This window comes from Notothenia rossii, assembly GCF_949606895.1.
Source record: "Notothenia rossii genome assembly, chromosome: 3".
Lineage (NCBI taxonomy): Eukaryota > Metazoa > Chordata > Actinopteri > Perciformes > Nototheniidae > Notothenia > Notothenia rossii.
In genome coordinates, this window is record NC_136901.1 from 72960964 (window position 1) to 72986373 (window position 25410).

The 25410-nt window shown below is 41.5% G+C and overlaps 2 protein-coding genes across 2 annotated transcripts in view; one reads left to right on the forward strand and one right to left on the reverse strand.

Moving 5' to 3' along the window:
* Positions 1 to 343: 343 nt before the first annotated feature.
* kctd16a (potassium channel tetramerization domain containing 16a) lies at positions 344 to 10592 on the reverse strand. The gene is made up of 2 exons (XM_079673297.1): positions 9417 to 10592; positions 344 to 1545 (listed from the first exon to the last, which is right to left on the reverse strand). Exons 1-2 carry the CDS (start codon positions 10228 to 10230, stop codon positions 1094 to 1096), a joined length of 1266 nt encoding a protein of 421 aa, XP_079529423.1. The 5' UTR covers positions 10231 to 10592; the 3' UTR covers positions 344 to 1093.
* Positions 10593 to 15522: 4930 nt separating this feature from the next.
* Positions 15523 to 25410, forward strand: part of nr3c1 (nuclear receptor subfamily 3, group C, member 1 (glucocorticoid receptor)) — a gene marked incomplete at its 5' end in the record, with an annotated part of 27336 nt that continues 17448 nt past the window's right edge. Inside the window, 2 exon segments of the mRNA XM_079672777.1 lie at positions 15523 to 15539; positions 15541 to 16728. Of these exon segments, the coding sequence (XP_079528903.1) occupies positions 15523 to 15539; positions 15541 to 16728 (1205 nt within the window).

Here is a 25410-nt window from a genome sequence, read left to right on the forward strand (position 1 = left end):
AAGCAAAAATGTTAACCCAACCTTGTTTTTTTGTATCTTTGGCTTTGGAAAAGCAAAATCAAGCTTTCAAACTCTTCAGAGTATAGCTTTTACTAATAGCCCTGTGTACTCCACCTCAGCATGTATGCAAAAATAAATTCCCAAATTGGGATTAATAAAGTACATCTTATTTTATCTTATTTTATGTATGTTAAAAAAATGTAAATCTAAAGCTTTTCATCATGGCTGCTGAGCTGAGATCAGACCATCCCTGTAAAAGGTCAATTATGAGACCCAAGACCTGAGTTGGAATGAAAAATGGAATAACCATGTACATCTAAATGTAACCCATTTATTAGCTTTTTTGCACACTTACAATCAAGGATTAATCAAATATCCATTGGCATTATTTACTCTACCTACACAACATCATATATCCAACACGTAATGACAACATCAGACATAACGTTTTACAATGGCAAACAGATCTAGGCAGTGCTTTCCTCATTTATGTTAGCCCCAGTCATAACACACCATTTTTACCCATCACACAAAACAGTGAATTTAAAGTTTGTTTGATATTGCATAATTATGCTAAGGGTGAAATGACATGCAGTGCCTATATCAAAGCCTACGATAAGTATGTGTTATCAGTGGAGTATAGTGATATTCCATTGCTAACTCACAGCACCATATGGGTACATCCATGTTTAAAAAACAGCTACTGTGGACAATTGCACATTTAGTTTGTGGTAAGTTGATGAGTTGTAATGATGTTGCCCCTGAGGTTGCTTTGTTGCTTCATCTAGTGACAGAGTAGCTGTTGGTACACTTCCAGCCCTCTGAGGTGAGAACAGGGTTAGTGATGTAAGCCCCAACAGGAGGAACCTGATTAACATATCATGTGCATATCGTACACAACACTGTGCATACTTTACAAACTCACACTGCCTTGTAATTTGTGTGCTCAGCTAGTCATGCTGGCAGTAAAGTGACCATAGTTTTTTTTTTATATTGACAAATACAGTATGTGCCTTAGAGGGTGCAATCTATTGCCTATGTAGTTAATACTCTTCATTGATGGTGACATGATACTTCTTCTTCACACTCAAACTTAGAGACGGTACTTTCTCAGGAGCTCTGATTGCCAGATGTACTTCCGCTCGGGAAAGCGTTCAGGAATCCTGATGCGCCGGAAGTCCTGGATGCATTTCTCCAGCTCCTGCTCCGGAGTCATCTTCCCCTTGTTGGCTTTCCTCTTTGCCGCCTCTCGCTCTCGGACCCCGAAGGTTCTCACGCGCATCATGTCAGTCTTGCGACGCATCTCCGCCTGCTGAAGATGATGGACTTGTCCTTTCGGCATGGGGCGGTCCAGTGTCTGGATGTTTGAGTGCCGGCTCACAGGGCCACAGATCACGGTTCCTTGAGGGGAACTAGCCTCCGACTGGGTCTCAGAACAGGAAGTGGAGAGTTCGTTGAAGGAAGTGCCGCTCTCTCCCTCCCTCTCACTTTTGTGGCTCTTGCAGCAGCAGTCACAGTGAGAGGACATCCACCTTGAGGGTCCACCTAGATAACAAACACACAAACACATTTGTCACTCATTTGCAGTACATTTTCTAATGTCCAACCTGTCTGTATGGCGACAGTTCAAGCTCTAAACAAAAAAAACAACTGCACTGATAAAGCAAATGCTGACAGATGCTTACGGAGCAGTTTTAACATCATACAAACATCTTTAAATGAGTATCAGATGACTGCGAGTGTGTGTGGGTATTAAGGGGGGTACAGATGTAAAAACATGGAAATTATTGGCTTTGACATTTACTGTAGTTGCTGAATTTCAAAGTCCTTGTGGGCTATGCATATTGCTTCCTCTGATAAAGAGAGTCCCCAAAGCTCAGTTCATTTCAGTACGGCTCCCCAAAAGACCTTTCCCATTTCCCAAGGCAAAGCTCGTCTCAGAGCCAAAACAATCTGCTCCGCTGTCACAGTTTCTTATTAGAACTGTAACCTGACTGACTTGTATTAAGAATGTGTTTCAGTGAAATAACTCAACAAGATGTTTTCTACCTTTGGGGGGGGGGGGATACAAAGTAGAAAAAGTGTATAATTTATCTTGGGAGGTAACAGAACTGGGTCAGTGAAAAGATGTGCTGACCTCTTGTCATGAAGTTTGGACAGAAAGTGAACAAGGTGGTAACTGAGGATTTCAGCAGTCTTCATACTTCCTGGTGTGCCCCCTTTTTGTATAGTCTCACATCCCCCTACATTGCTAATTATGAAGAGTTACTGTACTGTACTGCCCACTGGCTTGAGAGTGGATAGTAAAGAATTGAACTGCCTTTCATTTACCAAAATATCCCTGAACTATGCTCGCATTTAGAGGTAGAGATGTGCAGTGTGGAAGCTTCTGTGCCCTGTGTAATATAAACAACAATGTATAAGAAATAAACCCATACAGACTCTAAAAACCTCTTAATGGCTTTTTCCAATGGGATGATACAGACTCAATAGCAATGATATCTCAGAGGGAGTAATAATTTGCCCATTAGCATCTTCCAATGCTTGCACCAATCTATACCCAACAGTTCAAGGGGGATTTTAACCTCTCTGCGCACACTGTAATAATGACCTTATCTCTAGTGCAAAGATAGCATTGAGCTGATAGTGAGAGACTCACTAACAGCTTTTTAATGGCTAATCTATGAGTAAAGGGGCCAATCAACGCACCAATTTCCCCACTCAGAAAATGATAATAGCTGATTCTAGCTGATTCTAGCAGACGAGCAGTACCAGGCAAATGGATACAGGTGCTTTAGCAATGAAGAGGAGGGAGGCAGAGCTTGGTTGCTAAATGGTGGATGCTGTAGTCCGGAGGGGCAAACCATTTAGGAAACCAGCCAACACCCAATAATAGCAGCATAAAATGTTCAAGCCATGCAAGAGTATGAATTGCATTAAAGCCACTGATGGGCCTAGAAGCACCTTGCATTTTGTTTCAGACAACACATTGTCAGAACGAAGTGTGGACATGGCCGATAAGGGAAAAACCAACTGTGTGTTTTGGGTGAAGTGTTATAGTGTCAAGTTTTAAAATAACCTTCAGAGCCAAGACAGGAAACAACTAAGAGCCTTGTCAGGAAACAGTCTTTCTCGGGTACAATTAAACAAGTGGGCATGTGTAACACTCTTTGGTATCTTTTCAGGGAAGCTATTGATTGCATTGTGTTTTTTCCTCAGATCTATATTGGCTGTCTAAGAGATCATGTTCCAACCACATTAAAAGACTTGGGCTGGTCCTCAGACTGAGGCTGTGTCGGCACTTCTCATAAATAACACAGAGAGAGGGAGTGGAGTCCGGCATGGGGTATCCTCAAACTCCTCCATCGCTAATGAATGCAGGGGTGTTTGTCCTCGTGCCTTAGAGAGGTAAGAGTTATATGGAAATTCAACTGCCTGCCATTGCATTAAAATCAAACGTTTTTCCCCATTAGGAGGATATGATTGGCAGAAAAGTAGGACATTGTGGGGGCTGAAGGCAGAGGGCTCTGACAAACTCAAATTCAAATGTCAGTGGCTTTCTTGCCAGAATTAGTGTTTGCTTTAATCCGTACCTCTAAAGTGATTCATCAAGGGTGTGTGATATATTATTCATTTGTTTCAAGCTCTGTGCTTTAGTCAAGTAATCTAAAAGGCAAAAAATAAATAAAGACAAACAAGAAAGGCTCATCACTCACTTTATGTTGTAAATGCACATAACCAGAAGGCTGAAACTCCATTTATTTCTGATTTGCACTTGTGTGACCTGAAGCTGTCCTCCTTTCAAATGTAAATCTTAGCATTGTTGTGAACTGTGCCCTCAATCTAAATCAATGGAAATATGTTGAACACGAAGCAGCCTCAGTCAGGAAAAATAAACAACTTTCTGGAACAAAATGACTTGTTTTCTGTGCGAGAACACAACACAATCCTGCAAGGCTGAATGGTGTGAAATATCTTCAAACGCTTCAGTAGCTGCTTGATTCTAATGCAAGGATATTGTCTTGCCTAGACTTTGGGCAAGAAACAAAAAGAAAAGGAAGGAAAAGGGAGTCCTGATTATATGGTGAAAAAACTCCACTTTGTTTTTCTGGCAGGATAAATATGCATATGCATGCAGCCAGGGAGATAAGCTCATATGAGCTCTGATCTCACACTGATGTTATTTTCTCCAGCTCCCATATCCAGTCACAAATATGTTTTACTCTGCCACTGCCTCAGGAGGAGTGTAGTTGACATGCTTGTTAGCTCACAAATTAGGCCAGCGTGTCCTTGCAGCAAAAAAAGGCTTGTCTTGCAAAGGTAGTGACCGTCCTTGCAGGGTGAAGGAAATCTATTTCTCCGAGATAGTCCTATTTGGTGCAAAAGTATCACTTCAGCAGTTTGTGTCCAGCATAACTGATTGCAGCTATCCTCTTTAATAATGTCTGTAATATCTGCATACAATTGAATTTGTCAATATTAATTACCTCCACGCAGCCAGCTCTGCTGAAACAACCCTCATCTGCAGCAGTGATGAGAAGGAGCTGGAGCTTAACATGATTACTCAAGGACACTCTTACGCTCTCAAAGACCTCATACTACCCCGGTCCAAATTATCTGTTTTCCGTGAGGGGGCTGACATCTCCATTGGCTGATTGATAATGACAAGTGGGGTGCTGTCTCCTCCCAGAGTCCGAGAGAGGCTGCCCCGCTGAGTGTCTCCCTGACAGGGAGATGAAAAAGCAAGGCAGACAGATTGAAACGTCTATATCAGCCTCTCCCTGTGGGCCTGTCCCCTGACCCAGAACCACACCCCGCCACAGTACAAGCACTGATGAAGCAAGACGAGACGGGGAGAAGCAAAGATTTCCTGAGTATTCACTGAGCAGCACTAGTCATCAGCATCGAGGGGCTTAAGGAAGGCGAGGGGCGATTCTGGTTCCTCAACCTGACAAATAGCTGATATTTAAAAAAATGATGTCCAATGAAAGTGAACTCTAAGCTCATGAGGCCCTCTTTAAATTTCAACATTTTCGGGAAGTAGATACATTGTATCACCGAACATGCTTTAATTTGCTCTTTACACAATCTTGCCATGACAATCACAATCATGCAAATGTTTCTCCTGTTTACAACGCATGGGATCCCCCATATTCGTAAAAATCTCTCAGCCCTACCCACAGCGAGCTCCACTGCCCAATACTGTACCCATTAGTGTCTCTGGAGGGTATATTAAGGTGTTGAATGTCAGATGGTAAGAGCTACCGTGTCCAACGGCTAGAGAGCGCAGGACCAACACAGACCCAGGGATTAAAAAAAGACAATATTTAATTTACATCTTAAAATTTAAACGAGCTAACTTTCTCTTTTTTTGTTTCAAAGGGCTATACTGGAGGTTTTAAGTGTTTTATGTTTAGATTGATGGCGTGCATCTAATGCAGACACTGCCTCTACTCTTTCCAATATGGGCACTGCAAATTGCTTAATGTGGGTCATCCATCAAAGTCTATATTTAGTCTTTTTATTTGTCAAAATCGCATTATCATCACTTGGTAATGAAGTTACAAGCAGGAACTCTCCTTTTGAAAAGTCTCCTTGTTGGTGCGTTCAAGGGCACTTGCAGCATCTGTAATTCAGCACTCATTACAGTATATTGTTGTTAAATCCAAGCCAAAAACTAACCAATAAACAAAAACAACACTGTGAGAGGTGCAGTGTGTTCTTGTTACGGAGAAACGTTAATAAGGATAATGAAATGTTGATTATGATTTATTGCCTATGCTTGTTCTCTGCAAGTCCATTTAAATACTGGAGTGGGATGACACAGAGACAACTGGCTGCAAATAAATCAATATAAAAGCTTCTAGTTACATTTAGAAAACATGCAGCAGTGATATGAAAACCATCTGTAGTCAATGATCTTAACCATGAAAAACCACCAGCATAGTCCCTCTAAATTCAGAGTATGAGGTTTCAAATGAATGATTGATTTCCAAAACATATTTTCCTTTTGAATCTGCAATCAATCTACAATTTTTAATAGGGTGAGATTTACTCCCAAGGTGAGCCAGATTGTCCACTTTACTTGATGCGTTGCAAAAGGTGCTGCAACCATTGTGAGAAATAATGGCACAAGCACACACCGCGCCTTACTTCTGACCATCTTTCCACCCAGGTGCTCTTTAAGACGTATATGAGTTATTCAGGGGAGCACCATCCATCTCCTGCAGGTAATGCCAATCCATCCAGACTCCACCCAGGCTCTCTGGGAGCTCGGGGACGGCCCAATCTTTGCCTCCATTACACCTAAGCAATTGATTACTTCCCCCTCCCAACTCTCTCGCTGTCGCCTTATGGCCATTGTTCATTATGGCCCCACATCATCTCATTCACTGCTCAAATGAAGACTGCACAGTTATTAACAGAGCACACCTGGCAAATGCAATCATTCTCCATCTGTATGTGTCGTCCATTTTGACAAGGCACTTCTGCACAGGCCTTTCAAATGTAGAAGGATGAAAAAGTCTCTGATGTTACCAGGTTGACCGTTCGATGATGGTTTGCTCTGCCTCTGTGATGTGGAATGTTAAAGCAGGCCATTGTGTCCATGACAACGGATAATTTGCCTACATGAATTGACTTTTATTTTGAAATACAGTATGACTTATACTTTAAATTGCCTTTGAAATAGGTTAGCATTTATCTTTCTAGATTGCTTCTCCATCCTGCATGACTGGAGAAACTGGAAATATTTTGGGATCACAGATTGCTTTTTAATTAGCTCGCACTCTTCTATTTCCCCAGAGATGATAAGCAATAAGGTGATTGGTCCCAGACGTCAACTGGGAGGTTAGAGTTGTAAATCACTACAACAATAATGTTGATACTGCCAAACGGAAAAATAAATAGATGTCCCTGTCAAGCTAATTAACTAATGTGTCGGCTTGTGCTTGACAAATAACCTCACAGGATCACCAACTATTGAAGATCATTTTTAGCGGTAAAAGAAAAAACTTTTGAATGTATTAATGAGGAAAGAAATGTGCCTTTGATAAGTTTACTTATTTAGTGACGCTATTTTATAACCTCCATAAGAATTGTGAACAATCCAACAACTTTCACTTTTTAAACTTAAATATAACAACAAATACCTCTCAATCTGTTCTCAAGAAAACATTTTTATTTAAGTCTCGTCATTTTGACTTCACTCTCAGAGTTCCTTTTTTTTTTTAACTATGACTAACATTTCCTATTTGCTGATTGAACAAACCAGCTTCCAGTCTATGTCCTATTCAATCTGCTGGTTAGTCAGTTTGGGCATATATATATATAGCTTTGGCTCAGTTGTTTATTCAAGGGGTGATTATTCATCATGGCCATCAGGAGAAAAAAACTCTTGTTCATGATGAATGCTCGGACACAGGGGCCTCCTGGTGAGGGTGCCCTTTTCGTGAAAGACTCATTTGTTTTGTTCTGTGAAGAAACCAACAGCATACCCTACTGAGCAGGACAGGGTGACAATAATTAAGAGCAGAGCGTAATACATTTATAAGGGTACAAGTCCCCTGACTGCTGTTGTTAATACAGATGATGCCATGCAGTAAAATTATGAATATCTACTGTTGGCCTTTGGGAAACTTTTCGGAGTCCACACTATTACTGAGAGTCTGTTGAGCCTGTATAACAACTCATGCATTTAACAAGAAGAGCAACACGAGTGATGCTCAAGAACTGGCAGTCTGGAAGAAAGTCTCTCAATGTATTCACTGCCCCGGAATACCCTTTTTACACTCTGAACAAACCACGCCGTTTCACTCCATGTGAGCCTCTGATTGGATGGGATGGGGGTAAAAAGAAAGCAGTGAAATGTTCTGCTGAGAGCAACAATAAAGCACATCTGGCTCATGACCACGAAAGGTGCACTTGTCTACATGCATTCTTGGATTAGGACTACCCTAGGCCAGCCAATGTCCCACATTCAGAATCATGTTACTGTATTAGTTTTGAAAGTGGATGTGGGCCACTGTGCTGCCGTGAATAATGGCCTCTCACGCATGTCTGCCTCTGATGTGTCTATCCATCATCCTGACTTGGCCTCTGTCTCCCAACGCTCGCTGTATATCTGCCTGTTTCATTTGAACCCTCACCTTGTCTTCTCTCTTTAATAAAAACCCTGTCTCTCCCTCTTCTTCCGTGTCTTGCCACAAAATACTTCTTTATTCCTCTCCACTTCCTCACACCCGATGAACCTTCCTGCCTGATACTAACTTTAATCTATTTTTGCGCCTTGCTCCCGCTCTCTTCTTTCTGCCTCAGTTCTTTCTCCCCATGGCCAGGTCTCATGCAATTTTTACTCTCTCTTCCCTCCTGCTCAGCCGCTCTCCTCTCCATCTGCTTGCTTCCATCTGAGCTCTCATGGCTTTTCTTACTCTGCATTTTATTTCCTACCATGCTATTAAATTTTCCCCCCCTTTTTTAATCACCTCCTCTTCATTCATCATTCCACTGTCTTTGTCCTGTGGAACAGTGTCTTTAATGGGGAGTGGGGTCAACACCTACACCAGATGCTGTGCTCCAGAAACTTGGCTGGATGTGCGTGCGGGTCAAGGCATACTCCTCTGTAATAATTAGTCTGCATTAACTCTATTGGTGAATCATTAGCAAACCATATGTCATGCACTGTCCTGCACCCCCAACCTTGACCCCCCAACTGGGTTATCTCCAGCTCCTCCAAAGGGAGCCATTCAGAATAATGAACAAAGTGTTTTTTTACTGGCCATATGGTCCAACTCCACCTTCTGCAGATAATGGAATAAACCATATTTGTGGCTAATTCAGGCATTTGCTGATGAATTCACTCTGTCATTAAGAGAAAAGCAAAGCTGCTTCAAGAAATTGCAGTGTGTTTTCTTTTTTTGCTGCCCAATGGTGCTATATTATTCATGACCCATTTGAGTCATAACCCATGTTTGCGCATGATGCATGTGTACTTGAAGTGTAGCAGCATTGTGACTGAACACCCCTGAGGCCTTTGGTCACTCTTGCCTCTTATCTGGACCCCAAAACAGAAGTCTGCCACTGCAAGGGATGCAAGGATTCATGAAGGATGTGTGGATGCCTCCTGGTGGTGAGCCAACACACCAGATCCTGCAGATCACCTCTTAAACTAGACAATTAGAAACACATAGCATGATGGGACTTCTTATAGAACGCTTTGTGGACAAACTTGTTATACCCATTAACCGGAAAATGTCTTTTTGGTGGAAATTATGCAACACCATATTCTAATTTGCCTGATGTGTAAGGGAGGGAGGGGCACTTGGTTTGCACTTGTGCACTGTCATTATTTCTGGAAAATCACCAATTTATCTCACATCACCTTTGAAAGTATAGAGCAGGAATAAATCTTCACTCACGGTAGAAGATGTACTGCGCGTAATTGGACCAGACCTTGTCATCCGCGTAATGACCGATGGAGGACGCAGACAGGGACGAATTACAGGCCACAATGTGAAAGCCGCTTTCTGACAGCATGTCGAAAGCTCTCTCCAGGTGTCTGAACTTGAGGAAAAATCTGCAGCTGTAACGGTCCGGTGGCCTGTCCGTGTCCCTGTTCTCATTCAGGGCGTCTCCAAATACCTCTTTTGCCAAGCCAATCCTACTGCTGATGAAGATCCTCGGTAACTTTTTGGCCTTAACATCAATTTGAGTGTCTCTGCCTCCCCCAGCACAAGCGCCTTTAAAAGCGACCGTGATGTAGCCGTACCTCCTGTCCAAAGAGTAAGAGGAGTAAAACCTCTCGCCGCCCTGCGACGCATCATCGAAATCACTGAAGTCGTCTTGAAATAGTTTTGAATCATCAGAAGATACAAGTTTGGCTAAATCTGGCAGCTGAAAGTATTCCGCCTCTCTTTTTAACCTTCCCCTCTCAGGGAAGTGATCAGGGAGGACAACCAGCTTGTCTCTAAGGTAATCCAATACGTAACGAAAAAGAAAACCATCTCTGTCAATAAAATAACGTCCTCTGAGGTCCCGGGACAAGTCATTTGAGGAGCCCTTCTTGTTAGAAAACAGCTTCCCAAGTAAGGAATTTGGAAAGCTTGTCAAGGTGGCAAGGCGAGTGTAATACACCTGTCCACCCACGTTGAGCTCAACAACATCCGATGGAGGGTTTTGCACCAAACCTTGCTCTTTTGCAGGTTGCGTTTTGCAGTTTTCACTCAGTGCCATTTTCTCTTTTCCAGATGTTGCACGAAATCTGAGTCTCGATCACAGAGCGTAAAACCTCCCAGAAGTTCAGAGCGTGGGGTTTAGTTGCATGGGGCTGATGCCCTCAGACCAAAAGCATAGTCCTGATTGAAGCTGCTGTCCTTGCATCCAGAGTCTCGTGACATACAATCCAAAGGTGTGCCGACAGTATATCCTTTAACCCCATGCGTAAATGTGCCTGCCCTTCGGTGTATCCTTTCCGAACAGAATCGATTATCATAACCAGTGAGCGCACCACGTTACACACATCCTCTGCGATGGGTCATTACTGTGACTTCAAGGAAATACAATCCTCACTTCACTCTGAAATGTCCCACCTCAAAAAAAAGTAAAACCCCTTTTTTTTTTGCCTAAGTTTTCTGTGGAAATGTCTACCGTCTTGCGTCTGGCTCCTGGATCTATCACATCAATTGAAGAGTGTGCGTGCATCCAATCCCTACTGAGCGTCTCTCCTGACAACTGTGATCCTGAAACAGGCTCCGGGGAGGATGAAAGTGGGACTCTTGTGCGCGCCCATCTCTCCAAACTGCTGAGTGCGGAGACGCTTGGCCCGGCAGAAGCTTTAAGATAATGTTGCTGCAAGCAGTGCAAGAGAGAGAGGGAGAGTACAAAAATCGTCCCGTGAAGTAATGTCTTACATCATCTTAAAGGAAAATGACATTTGCAGACGATCGACATAAAACGCACCGATGTGGGTCTGTGCCGTTATGCATGGGATTGTGATCCTGCAATAGGCGGCGTGCAGCTGGCGGAGAGGATTCATGTCTAGTTGAAACATCCAGCGTTGCGGATTTTAATCCCTTCTTCTGAGTCTTCACAGAGGCTTTTGCATTTACATTTAACGCTTTTAGCTGACGCGCTTATCCCAAGAGACGGGTGAGGGGTTAGGTCCCATGCAGTGTCTCAGAGACAGATTGACAGCTTCACGTAGAGCAGGATGCTGCTCTTTAACTTGTTTCTATCCAACAGTCGATAAAGGCTCAGTCATAAAAATAAATGACCCAAAATATCCAAATTAAAGTTGCACCCTTTTGCATCAGTTTGAACCTGCATCCAGCAGTATCACCTGTCGCAGCCAGAACACTGGGACTGAATATGAAAATCGATCCCCTCCTCATTGATTTGACTGAGTAAAATCCTATTTCAGGATCAGGGACAGATCTCAGCACACTCCAAGTCTTACAGCTGCTTGATGCTCCATGTCATCTCCAATAAACTGATAGAAATAAAACAATGCATTGATTACTCTTTATTTTTACACAAAAGTGTGTGATGCTATATTCAAACATGCCTCAAAATGATGTCCATTTCTTCACTATAAAGTGCATTTTTCTTGCAGTTTTTTCCAGGAATGTCTGTGAGAGGGCAAAACTCAGCGATATGAACACTCATTAATGAGTCATTTTTTCTGGATCAGGAGGACAGTGGTTTGGGACTTCAGTATTATTGCTCAGGGCCTGCTCAGTGATTTGTCACAGAGCCATCAGTATACTCCACACAGTGATGCCCTACTAGTGCGGAAAATCCAGTTTGTAAGAAGTGAGATGCAAGGCAGAATTTAAGGCTTAACAATGCTGTCATAATTTTCTGTTATACAGTAAGGCAAGGCAAGTTTATTTTTATACACCTCTCAACACAAGGCAATTCAAAGTGCTTTACAGAAATGAAAGACATTAAGAGCATTAACAAACATTATTAGGTCACAAACTAGGGTTGTATAAAAGGTATGCAAAGGACAAATAGACGTTTACCGGAAAATACTAAAAGGTGTCATTTTTTCGTGGGTTTTTTACATGAAGTAGAAAGTCCCTTATTACATCACTGACAGCATTTACACTGATCAGTGTTTCATTCTGTTTTGTATTTCATGTTTGCTTTTCAGGTTGTTTTGGGTTTTGAGTGTCTTTTAAGCCATGTTGTTATAAATCAGAGACTTTTACTGCTGCAGAGCTGAGAGAAGGCGATGATGATGGGAGCGCACCCTTGACTTGTGGTTTTGAGGAGGCAGCGGTCACGCTTTACCCTGTTAATTCAGACTATATTGTGCTGGAGAGGGGTTGCTAAGCAGCCACATGGGACTGAGTGGGATTCAAACAGTGGAGATTTAGAGCTACAGTGAGCATGCCACTGATCTCTTTTTATGTGATGTGAGGTTTCGCTGCTTGCATTATACATAATATTGTAATATTTGTGGATTATGTGACCCTAGTGTAAATGGGAAAAAAACAAAAAATGACTTCATATCATTAGATGGGGACAATAAAGAAAATTGAATCAGGGTTTATTTGCTTTATTTGTTTACTACATGCACATCTCTGGTATTGAAATTGTATAATGAGACTTGGAGTTCATTGCTGTCCCCTACTTTGGGATGAGTATCTCCCATTATGTGCTATAAAATTGGCTTCTTATTCATCTCACTCATCCTCCCATTAGAGCAAATTTGCCTCCTGTCCTCACTTTATTTCCTGTTCGGGCGCCCCTCCCAGATTAGACTCACCCTTTTGGAAAGGGTTGTATTTCAAGCAACTTCAGCATGAATAATGTAAGACAATATGGGTCCCATCTGAGCATGAAGTAAGGAATGTATGTGCTGTTACATTTCATTGACAATCGTGGATTTTGCAAGGTTCTAGCTTTTTAATCTGCAGTAAGGCGTTGGCCAAAACACCTCAAAGAAAGGTGTACAAACTCTGTTGAGTAAGAAATGGTTTTAAATTAATTTCTGTACAAATAAACGTTCACGTTTTATGATGAAATGTTAATTGTTAAATGTAGACTTCTGATGGTTAAACATTGTTCCCTAGTGTGCTTTTGCAGACCAGCCAGTGAATGTGATGTCTTGGAACATTTTACAATGCACTGTTGTGCAGCCTTGAAAGCAACAACTAATACAGGCCCAAACCTTTCTGCAGAGTTATTATCCCTATGCACGCAGTAAAAGCCTGCCACCCCATTTCCTCCCTTCCCAGGCACTTTTCTCCCACTCATATTTCCTCATGAAAGAGGCAGAAGTGTGAGCTGGCATGTTATGTGTAACAGAATTAACCTTGTTGTATTGGGCCAAAATAAAAATAAAAGTAACACTTAAAAAAAATGTTAGCTCCCTTCTGTTTCAATAAAATAACGTTAACTTCATGCTTTATTTGATAAGGCCTAAAAATAAGGTAACCCATTACAGAATAGTAATGATCTTATAATGGTTTATTCTTTACTGATGCAACCATTTCAGTGACATTGAACATTTTCTTTCATGCAAGTTTATGATCAACAATCAATTGCATTAGATGTGAACAATAATCCTTAAACTTGGAATTTGAATCTTTATTTTAGTGATGTGATCAAATGACCAGCAGACTCCGACCTCATGGTTTTTTTCCTCAATGTATCTTTTTCGAGCGATGCAGATCTGTAACTACTCCTTTGGTCCTTTGCAAATGTATAAATGACCCCCCCTCTGTTCATCATCAGATCATTGTCAGTGTATTGTGAATGACTTAAAATGTCATTTACAATTTCCTTTACAGCCGTCTGTCTCAGCCTGTATGTCTCTCTGTCAGAGGCTTCTTAGCAGCTGCAAGACAGCGGAGCCCATGGTGGACAGCTGTATGAACAATAATGGAAGAGGAGAACATGGTGGGGTTTTTTTTTTAATGGGCAACATTTGCATGCTTTGCACACTTTCCCTGGATTTTCTTTGCCAATTTTATTATTGGCCAGTGTTTATTTGTCAGACAGTCTACAGATGTGTATCTTTCAAGGGGAACTTTGATATATTTTACCTTTTTTAGTTCTGTTTTATTTTTCTATTTTAAGATGTTTCTATTTTATGTTTCGTTTATTTGTTTACCTTTTTTATTTTTCAAATGATGTGCAATGGCTTTGTTTTAACATGCTGCTGTAATGAAAACATTTAAATAAAGTATATCTTATCTTTATTTGTTGTATATGTTATACCTATATTTTAACTTACCCTTTTTATGTTTTGAGTGACTGTCCTTTCTCCATTAATATATATTGAACTTGTTTAGGGTAGTCTGAGTTACAATGATTGTCATAGCCATAGACTGCTTTACACTTCTTCATAAGAATAAAGAACTTGAAACTTAACAACAAGCAGCAGTGTCACCGTACGGCCGGCAGGTAGCGCTGCATGTTGTAAACAGGTCTGCCACGGGGCTGACTTGCTCAGTTCTCCATTTTGTATGTTTTTATTGGAGGTTAGCGCCTACTTTCCTAATGGCTAGCTGCGACTCTCCACAGCTCAGCCAGTTTGAGGCAGTTTGCATGACAATTAACAGCTAGATCGAACTACAAGATTGATAACTCTTAAAACACAGTGAGCTTCACATGTTTGTGTCGTTTTACCGAGCCATGTAACTCTACCAGTGAGGACAAACGTTAACACACATTGGGTCAGTGTTGCGTCTTATGGACTGCCACTTTCAACCAAAACAATGTTGACAGACGACCTGTGGACACATACCAACAATCAGTCATTTCAAGGGTAAATATGAGCTTTTGTTCAGATTTGAGTAGATATCGTTATATGTGTTAGTCTAAAAGTAATACAGTAATTCAACGCATTTAACAGGAATATGCACTTATAAATGCTATGTTGGCTAACAGGCTAACGTAACTGTCAACGAAATGAGGCTGTTAGCCACATTGCTACCTAGCATGCCAAAAGTTAGCATTGAGCTATCTTTAGCATAGCTTAGACTTTAGGCAACTTTAGAGTTGAGTCATTATCGGTAGGACCACTGTTATGTGTGTTTACTGTATGTACACCGTATATGAGGTGGACACTACTGACTATTCACTCGTGTTAACATGTACCCAATGGGAATAACAGCTAATGTAGTTAGCTACCTTTAGCTGCGTTAGCAATCAAGGGCGCGCAGGGGGGCATGCTGTCAACTTTCCCCTGTCTAATATTGACCTAACGTCTGGTACTTGCTCCCTGGATGTACCCAACCTTACAACATTATTATTATTATTATTATTACCATCTGGCTGGGACAAAAGCTGGAAATTAGCCATGTTGGCTAAAGCTGCCCCATTTACTGTTTTTTGTGACAGTTGATCAATGGGGACTGTCCAAGACACTATAGACAAATAAACTAAACTAAACCATTACAGTGTAGCACATCTGATTATCCCCCTTTACTGTGTGTCAATTCAATTCTTTTGTACTGTATTTAGCTATGTCTTAACGCTCTCTATTTACCCCCATCCCACACACACATATAGATGGATAAAGGTGGAGTGAAAGATAACATATAGAAGAGATGACCATTTAAGCAAGTTAGTCTACACTGAAAGCCCTGAGGAGGGAGGTCTATTAAAAGTGTCTCCTCACAGTGCCATGTCCATCACCTCAGTCGTTCTTCCATCCACCCCGTTGATGCAGCCAGGTCAGGTGCCTAACGGCCTCAGCAACAGCCACCTAACAGAGCTCTCCTCCGCCTCCGTCACTTCCACTGTTGGGCACTTATTGGAAGACCCAGAGCCCAGAGGCCTGATCAAAATCCAAAAGCTTCACCAGCAGCACTTTCTCCAGACACAGACTTCCACTACGTTCGGGCGTCAACACTTTAGGGAAAGTTTGCCCCAGTTGGAGGCCAGTACAGCAGATATTAACCAATCCTGCATGGATTCACTTATTGGAGGATCAGATCCCAATTTCTTCCACACGAAAACAGAAGATTTTTCAATGGATAGAGGTGATCAGGATCCCATTGACCTTGATCATGCCTTTGATCACATTGGAAAAGATGTTGATGTGACCCAGAAATTTTTCACAGACAACACTCTGGACCTGCTCCAAGACTTTGAGCTCACTGGGTCTCCCTCGGATTTTTATGTAGGGGATGATGCCTTCCTGTCCACTCTTGCAGCCGATACTCTGCTTGGAGACGTTAGCTCAGAGAGAGACATAAAGCCTTCCCTGGTTGAGAGCATTAACAGCAGTGGGGCAGTCTCAGTTTCTCTCAATGGCAGCAGTATGACAAGTCCAGGTCAGTCCAGCCCAAGCATATCCACAACGTCCTCCTTAACCCCTACAGCCACTTTGTCTGCAAAGGTAAAGAAAGAAAAAGATGCTGGCTTCATTCAGCTCTGCACCCAAGGCGGGATCAAACAGGAAAAGACGTCTGCAGGCCAGAGTTATTGCCAAATCAGTGGCGCGGCCTCCACAGCATCCATGTCCACGTCTAACACCATCTCCATCTGTGGAGTGAGCACTTCAAGTGGACCAAGCTACCACTTTGGAACCACCTCCAGCAGCAATGGAGCTCATCAGCAGAAGGATCAGAAGCCGGTGTCCAGTCTGTTTCTCCCAGTGACGACCATCGGCGGGGCCTGGAGCCGAATCCAGAATATTGGGGACAACTCCGCCATGCTCCGGGCCAGTGAGGCATTCTCCAGCTCCTCCTCTTACCCCATCAGCTTTTCCAGGTAAGAGATGTAGCCAGTGTGTGGTCTGACCCGAACTTTCGTTTTTGTCTTACTAACTAGAGCTACTTCATTTATGTGGTGAGTCCAGTTAGGTCTTATTTAATCCACCCCTGCATTACTAGACATATAACATAATTTTTTTTTTACTGAACCAGGGGCCCTATTTATAAAGCTTTCTATTATAAATAGTTCATAGAATTATGACATTTTCTAAGAATTTCCCCTTACAGTAAATACAGATTCTGGTTTAAATCAAATTTACTGATAAAGCCACTCAAGAGAGCTCCTAAGGCAGGGCTATTCAATTACATATTCAGTTGGGCCAGATTTTATAACTACAAAATTCAGCTGGGCGAGACATTCAGCGGCCTGTGAAAAGCGGGTAGTGACACATTTTAAACCAAGACATATTACTGCGATGAAAAACATGCAATTTTTATTCATTGTTCATCTAACAAAGGTACGTCAAAAAGTGCATAAAAACACAACAAATTAGCATTCATTTAACAGAATCTGAAAAAAAGTGCACAGTTGTAGCATTACATTTGTTTGCTTTAGAAGTCAAATATTCAGGTTATTTTGTTTTAACCAGGCACATCACAAAGTGCATTTACTGAATACAATAATAGCAGTCTTAATAAATGTCCTATCACATACAAAGAAAACAGCTAAAGAGCTCCAATGCAACACAAAGAGGTAGTACTGTAGCAATACTATTTTTTCACTTTTCAAGTAATAACAAAAAAATCATACGTTTTGGTCACATTTGACCCAGACACATTACAAAGTGCATTTAAATGAATACAGAAAGAACTGTCAAACCCTTCAGTGCACAAACCCATAACAAGGGATACTGGTAACTAACACATGAATGAATACTACACTACACGCCTACTATAGTAAACTAGGTGCTTACTATCACCTCATTTGTGATTTGTCATCGCTGACTTACTCAATGGGAGAAGGGAAATTTTTTGTTTTGAACAAGAGCAGTGATTTTTGGCTCATAGGATGTCAATGCAATCCTAAGACATTGGTGAAGATTGCTGTCAGTCAGGGAGCAGCGAGTGCTACTTTTGATTGAGTTCACGTGTGAAAAGCTTGATTCACATGTGTATGTTGATCCAAACATACTGAGCACACAGATCGCTACTTTCTGAACGTTAGGGAACTGCTGTTTTTTGACATCACTCCAAAACTTCGCTGGCCCGTTAGTGCGCTGCATGTCAAAAAGTTCCAGTGTATATTTCCCCTTGTCGATGCAGGGGACCACTTCCTTTGCTCTGGTTGATACGTCCCCATCTATTGCAACAGTGAAGGGGTCTCTGGCAAAGCCCATCACCTCTGTGGGCAGAGCAAGTCCATCCAATCGACCGGCAAAGTTCTCTTTCAACCTCGCAATGAAACTGTCATCACATCCGTGATTAGTGCCGGAGATGTGATGTGTTTGGGGAGCGTCGGAAAATGCAGCATCCAACCCGTGCTCAAGTCGGTCGCGAAAAGGTCCAGCTTGACTTGGATCTGCTCCACAAGATCAATGACCGTTTTGTCTCTGTTTACGCTTCAGAGTTGAGAGAGACATGTTTTAGAGTTGCTATCATAGGACCACCGTTACTAGCACCACTAGATGCACTTTCAAAAAACGTGCTGCGTTGTGGTTTGGTGGTTTCTATGCAACGCGGAGTGTTGCGTTCATGGTCTGTACTAGTGTAGGAATTTGGCTACGGGAGGCTGGGCCACTCGGGAGTTGGTTCTGGGCCGCATCTGGCCCGCGGACCGCCAGTTGAATAGGCCTGTCCTAACGTGAAACACTGGTATGAGTAGGACTTTAAAGGGGCTTAAATAGCAACTTGCAGGTTTTTTTTTTTATTGCATTTATGCTTAACCTTGCCTGAAAATTACTATTAAAAAAAGTTAATGCAGGATTTGATATGTTTTACGAAACATAAGGGCAAGAATTCAGAGGGAAAGGAGCCGTTTTGAGCTCTGCAACTAAAAACTGTTTTTTTTTTAACGTCATACGTCAAACGCGTCATATTACGTCACATGGGGGAGCAACTTTCTCGGACTCCTTCTCTGGCCAATCCGCGGTAGTAGTTTGTAGTTGGTTTGAGCGGTTGTGATTTAGTGAGCTGGTATTTTTCTGTCATTTTACATTGCATTTCACCATTTTTAACCATGGTGTGCTGGAGTTTGTGCAGGTTGCACAAACTCCAGCCTGTCAGGACATCGAGTCCACAGTTTCCCTAACAGGAAAAGGACCGGAGCTAGCTTTCGTTCCTGGGTGCGTTGTGCATCCACCTCCCTGCAGCACATACTCTCCACAGGAAAAGCCTATCAAACAAAACGTTTATCAGGAAACCGTATTACATCTCTCTCCCCCCCTTCGTTCCTCTCTCTCTCCCCTCCGGTACACAGCACCGTAAGACGTAGTGTGGAGTTGCATTAGGTAACGCTGTGGTGGCTGTACTGCTCCAGCCGTCTCCTTTGTGTTTGTTTGTTTTCCCCTGTCTGTGTTGTTTGTGTGGGCGTGGTGGCTGTCACTCCTGGCTCCCGGCTCAACCTCCACTCACCTGCTGCAATCAGCTGTGCACCCTCCCCGACTACACACCTGCTTTCCATCAAGCCATTTACAATGGCATATCAACGGAGGCTCCACAACCTTTCTCCGCCAGATCGTTGTAAAACCCCAGTGGTATAACTTCAAGGCTACTTAGCATTATAGCTATTTTCTCATACCTGGATGTTTTAGCGACGCGAGATACGGCTGATACTTGCGCATTAGTTTCTGTTATGGATCAGTATCAACAGTCCTGCCAGTAACGTTACTATATTAACAATACTACTTTAGTTATAGCCTGATAAATGATTGCTAACTTTACAATGTTTTGATGTGACCGACGTTAGCTAACATTAACTGTAGCTAACGCTGGTCACTCACCAAGACAGCTGCGCTGTTCTCGACTGATTCTCCTCACACCACAGCTCCATTTCTAAAAAAAATGAAAATATAGTGTATACATCATTTTCCTACGCATTTATTCACTGGTGTCTCTAACCTGCAAGTTGCTCTTTAAGAGTTTTTCAATGCGAAGGGGAAAATGGCTTGTTCACTGGTTTATCATAAATTTACTTGCAAAAAAGATATCTACAGAAGTCGTGTGTGTGTGTGTGTATATAAATAAGTTTCTATAAGCTACTTATATAGACTGGCCATCAATCACATGAATTGATGAAAACTACATTTCCCCCTGTTTTTATCAAATGACCAGCAAGAGATATTAACCTAAGCAAATTCAAATAACAACTATCAGCATATTAAGATGTAACTGCACAAGTAGGCCTATTTTTGACATTTCCTTTTACCCCATACTACAGGTTTTATTGAACTGGACAGCCTTTCTTTATCCTCATGAACACAACACTGACGTTTAAATGCAGGTTCTGATCCACCGGCCTTTAGAGGCATAACCTGAGAAATGTAATCCTGAAGAGGCTTTTAGCTTATTGATTCTCACCGACTTCTCACTGGACTTCTTTTTAATTAAAAAAGCTCTCTGCGGATTATATGTTTATTCCACTTTATGGTTCACTTGTTTGTCACGATGCCTGTTAAGAAATGGTTATAGTGATATAGATCAGGTGTCTTCAACCCTGTTTACACCTTGTAATAATTTGTGTTTTGTGCAATCAGATCACAATTGGATAGCCCTAAATCCAAGTGTGTTGACCGCATATGTTTCGTAGTGTAAAGTTGTACAAATCTTTATTACGCCCACATCTTCACAGCATGACTTCTTCTGATCTTACCTTTTACAATAAAATTCATAGACAGTCCATCACTACATGCCAGAGAATACCTCAATTCACTCGGAGCATTTTGCGTACAGGAGACTCAACAGAATAACTTACACTGACTTCATCCACAGCTTCTCAAAATGTAAAGAATCCTGTTAATATTTTATAAATGCATAGAACATCTTTAGCAGATTTTATTATTCTATTTCTGTATATTAATTTTGGCAGACTAGGGAGGGAGGTGCACTGCAGTCTAAATCGTTAAAAACACCATTCCATTCGGTGTTGGTCAAAATAAAGAATTATTTTCTTCGGTGAGATCAATCACAAGAGGTCATGTGAAACGCAGGTGTGAACCTACGCACTTAGAGCTGTCAAAAGATAGAGATAATGCGCAGTGCACACAGGGATTTGGTCAGCTCATGTCACCTGAATGTAGTAAACAAAAGGTCAGGCAGACATAGGGCTTCATACACACTGATCGAACACATTTGTAAAGCATCTTGGCATTATTCTTTTTGATATGCCGTTGACAAACATTTTCATCGGTACTACAAAAATATTTTTTTGTTTTTCAGCCATACTTGTGTTGTTTGAGTTCAAGTGAGGCAGGCTCTCTTAACTGGAATCACCAGTGAAGTGTTGGTGATACCAGACGACAGCTTTCACAAAGGTGGTTATCAGCTTGTGGCGCTAGTCCAGGATTATCCTGTTTATGAGTTTGCACAAATGGAGTTAGAATTTGTGACAAACAGCCAAGACACACACATCATCAGGCAATACATGTTAACATATTTATCCCTGTATGGAAATCTGGACAATGCAGTTGCAACTCCAAAAAGTCAAACATATTGTACTTTTTTTGAATACATTTTCTTTTATACTTTTATGCAAGTCAAAGCTCTTGAAGTCATCATTGTCAGTGATATTATACAGTCATTTCAGCACACATTTGATGTCTTATTTTGTAGTCACTGTGTAACACTTGGTGGAAACAAACTTCTGCTTTATTTCCGACTTTCGAACACATTTGATGGATGAGTGGGTGGACGTTTCATACGTTATGAAAAGCTTTAACAAAAGCTGCACCTCACCGGTTTTGTTTGGGGTGTTGGTTACCATAGAAACAAGGCTTGATGATTCTAAATCAGGCTATCGACCTGAGACAAAAACGCCATGATCACCCCCTTAGTTAGTTATTCAACCCACATATCTGCTGTGAGAGATAGGCGTGTGGACTTGACAGGAAGTGGCTGCAGCAATAAGCAGTGAGATCTGGAGAAAGGATGTGCTGTTTGAAAGCCAGGGGAATTCCACCTTCATCCAAGACAAACATCTTGTCTTTTTTTCTCTTAGTATCAGTGTGTTTATGGCATGTCCCATTTGCAATGTGGATCAAGAGTTTTCCATGTCTGGACTCGAAATACCACATGCATATGCATGGTAGTGCACTTAAGTTTGGGATGTATATGTAACCTAGCTTTACATGCAACAGTGCATATAACTGTTCAGGGTGGCCAACTCTTACACACTTTTCACACACTCTCACGCCACAACACATTTTTAACTGATAACATCTTGATGCGTACACGTCTCACTGCCAGTGCACGGATAAGATGGATAGTGCAACAGAGCTCAGCAGCAGCAGGGTCTAAAAACCGGGCAGGCCGGTCGCTGCTGGGATTTTCACGTGTGTTCATTGGGCTGTACAGGTACTTTAAATGTCTACAAAAGAAAAAGCAAATTTAACATGACAGCAATAACTTGTAGAACGGCCCCTACTGTGCGTGCAGGATGAATCAGCAAAAAAAGCTTTGAAATATTCCTTTCCCTGAAATTGTCAACATCTGTTTGCTCAGTTGTTTTACTCTTCAGTTTTTGAGAAAGTTAAAGTCAGTTCAGATAAAATGTCCTCATATTTGTACTCTATAAGATAATATCGCGGCTGTCAATTTTTGATTTCTTGCGTTCAGTTTAAGCTGCAGTTTAAGTGCAGAGAAAGAAAGATAGATAGTGCATTAAAAAAGGTGGTGCATGCATGTTGTGATCTGCAACAATGCATGTACACAGAAGACAAGTATTTAGAGCCTTGCTTTTAAACCAAATATTGTTTTATTTTATTATTGTGGGGGATCCGGTTGTGAAGCAGCTGTTTAAAACATTTTTACCAACAATGGTGTGGCAGAGGGACATTTCTTTTTCTCTCCTCCCCATTTCCACCCATCTGATTCTCAGTAACTCATAGGGATCAAATCAAAGATTGGCACGTGGATATGCGTCATGTCAACAAGGGCACAGAGGTGGTAACTTGAAAACAATTTTTTGGGACGTTGTCTTGGCCGTCTGAAAGTCAACTATAACTGTGTGTGTGTGTGTGTGTGTGTGTGTGTGTGTGTGTGTGTGTGTGTGTGTGTGTGTGTGTGTGTGTGTGTGTGTGTGTGTGTGTGTGTGTGTGTGTGTGTGTGTGTGTGTGTGTGTGTGTGTGTGTGTGTGTGTGTGTGTGTGTGTGTGTGTGTGTGTGTGTGTGTGTGTGTGTGTGTGTGTGTGTGTGTGTGTGTGTGTGTGTGTGTGTGTGTGTGTGTGTGTGTGTGTGTTGCCTTATTGCTGTGTGAGTTTAGTATCCTGTGTGTGTCTCTCTCTATTGAATAAGAGATTGTTTGGCGGTGCGTGTTTGCCTCAACCTGTGCGACATTTACTGCTTGAAGTTAGTTGAGCTCTGGGCTCTCGTGTCTCTGTGGTTGTCAGGCTGTTTTCATCAGGTCACGGTCTCCTCCAACTTCTCACGCAACGGAGCTGCTGCTTCCTGCAGAGGCTCGGAGGACTTCGCATGGCACTCTGTACCTGCCCTGATGTAGCCCCACAGTTTGCCGCTCCACACTGTGCAGGTCTACTTTTATTAGTCCGACTAGCTGAGACTCGTAACCTTACCTTATCCTGAGTTTACATTTTCATTGTATGCATGAGATTTTTACGATCTGACTAAGCTTTACGGTCTGACTCACAAAAACATCTCACACTATGCGGAATGCTCCACCTTAAGTAATGTGCCGCTTTGTCTATATTTTGGGAAACACACACCCTCATAAGATAATTAGATTTGATGTGGCATGCTTAATTAACATTGATTTGCTCTTAAGGGCAATACCTGCATTGAATAGAGAGAGATAAGCAGAAACATAATTCCTCTGACAGATAATAACACAGCTCCTTTAGTTGGCTTGTGTTTTGTTTTCAGCGTGGCATTTCCTCCTCTGGCTGTGATTGGCCCAGCCCGAGGAGGGGAGTTCAACTTGTGGGTTAGATGCAATGAGCCATATTTCATGCTCCAGACTTTAGCCTGGATCTTGTAGCTCAGGGTTTTTTTGACAAAATAAGAAATGTTTTATATCATATGATATACAATAAAGATCTTTATAATACACACTTTAGGTTACTGCATTTGCTTTAGTAACGGAGGAACGTTCTTTGCAGGAGTAGAGAATAGAGCTGTTCTCCAGTTTACACAAAGCCGTGTTGTGTAGCTTCAGCATGTAGTGTTCTCTGTATGTGCATGTTTGAGTAATATATGGTTCAGGTTTTCAAATAAACAAAAGGACATTCATTCGGGTTTTCACTGGAGTCATTCATGGAGATGGATTCATAACTTTAGCACAGTTTTTCTATTTATTAATAAGACATTACCAGTTATTTGTATTGAATATTTAGCAGCACTGAAACAATCGGTCGATTAATTGAAAGATACAATTCTAATAGGCAACTATTTAAATTGAATCCTTTCAATATTTTGGGATTTAGACTGTTGCAGACTGGATTTAGGACCAAACAGTAGTGTTTGGAAAATGAAATGAATTATTATTCTTTGTTAGTTTCAGCCCTTATATTATCTGACTGATAATATGTTTAATATAATAATGCATATATGACGAGATTATCAGTGCCGGGGAAAGTTTAAGAGAAATCCGACAGTGTGTTCGAGATGCTAAAACTCCAGAGTCAACACTGAGTAAACTCAGGTAGAAAACCATTTGAAAATGTATTCAGTTGTCAAAACATATTTATTTTGAAGGCTAAACACCAACAAACATATGAAATGAAGAAACAATTAAATTATTTTAATTAAATATATGTTGTGGTATATTTCGCAACAATCTGGAGTTATTGGCAATGTTTGGAACGACAAGTTGGAAACAGTCCTACGCAGCCACCACTGCAATCTATTTCTACAAATAGCATAATACTTATGCCATATTTCCTGCTCCAGACTTTAGCCTGTTCCCCATTGGTGAAGCTTAATCTTTATCTGAAACTGCAGAAATACCGGGTTTCAACAGTAGCAATGGACGTAGAATAGGAATAGCTGCGCAGCATACAAGATGTTGAATTAGAATTCAATTGTCAACGTTGGGCACAAAGCTTCAAACTATTCGGTACAGCCCAATATATTTATCCAAACTCTTTGACTGTACTCATGTAATGTCTTGAAAACATTTCGGTATGAATCCTCCCCTCGGGGCTGTGTTTGACAGCAGGGGGGCCTGCAGGACTTTGTACCAACCTGTTGAATGTGTGAGTTTCTTGCTGACAGTGAAAAGCTCAATAGTAGAGCATGGTATTTATCAGGTCGTGATTGCGCCACTGCTTATAATACAGAACTTTATCGAACAATTGCACTGGCCAGATTGATATAGTCATGGTTGTGCTACAGAAAAAGTTGGACCGTAGCTTCAACCAGTGAAGCTCACAGCTGTCGGATGTCTCAGCTGTGGTTTGGTGCCTGGTTTGATGCATGAGTATGGTCTGTATTCCATTTATATATTTATATATATATATATATATGTGTATATGTGTATATATATATATATATATATATATGTGTATATGTGT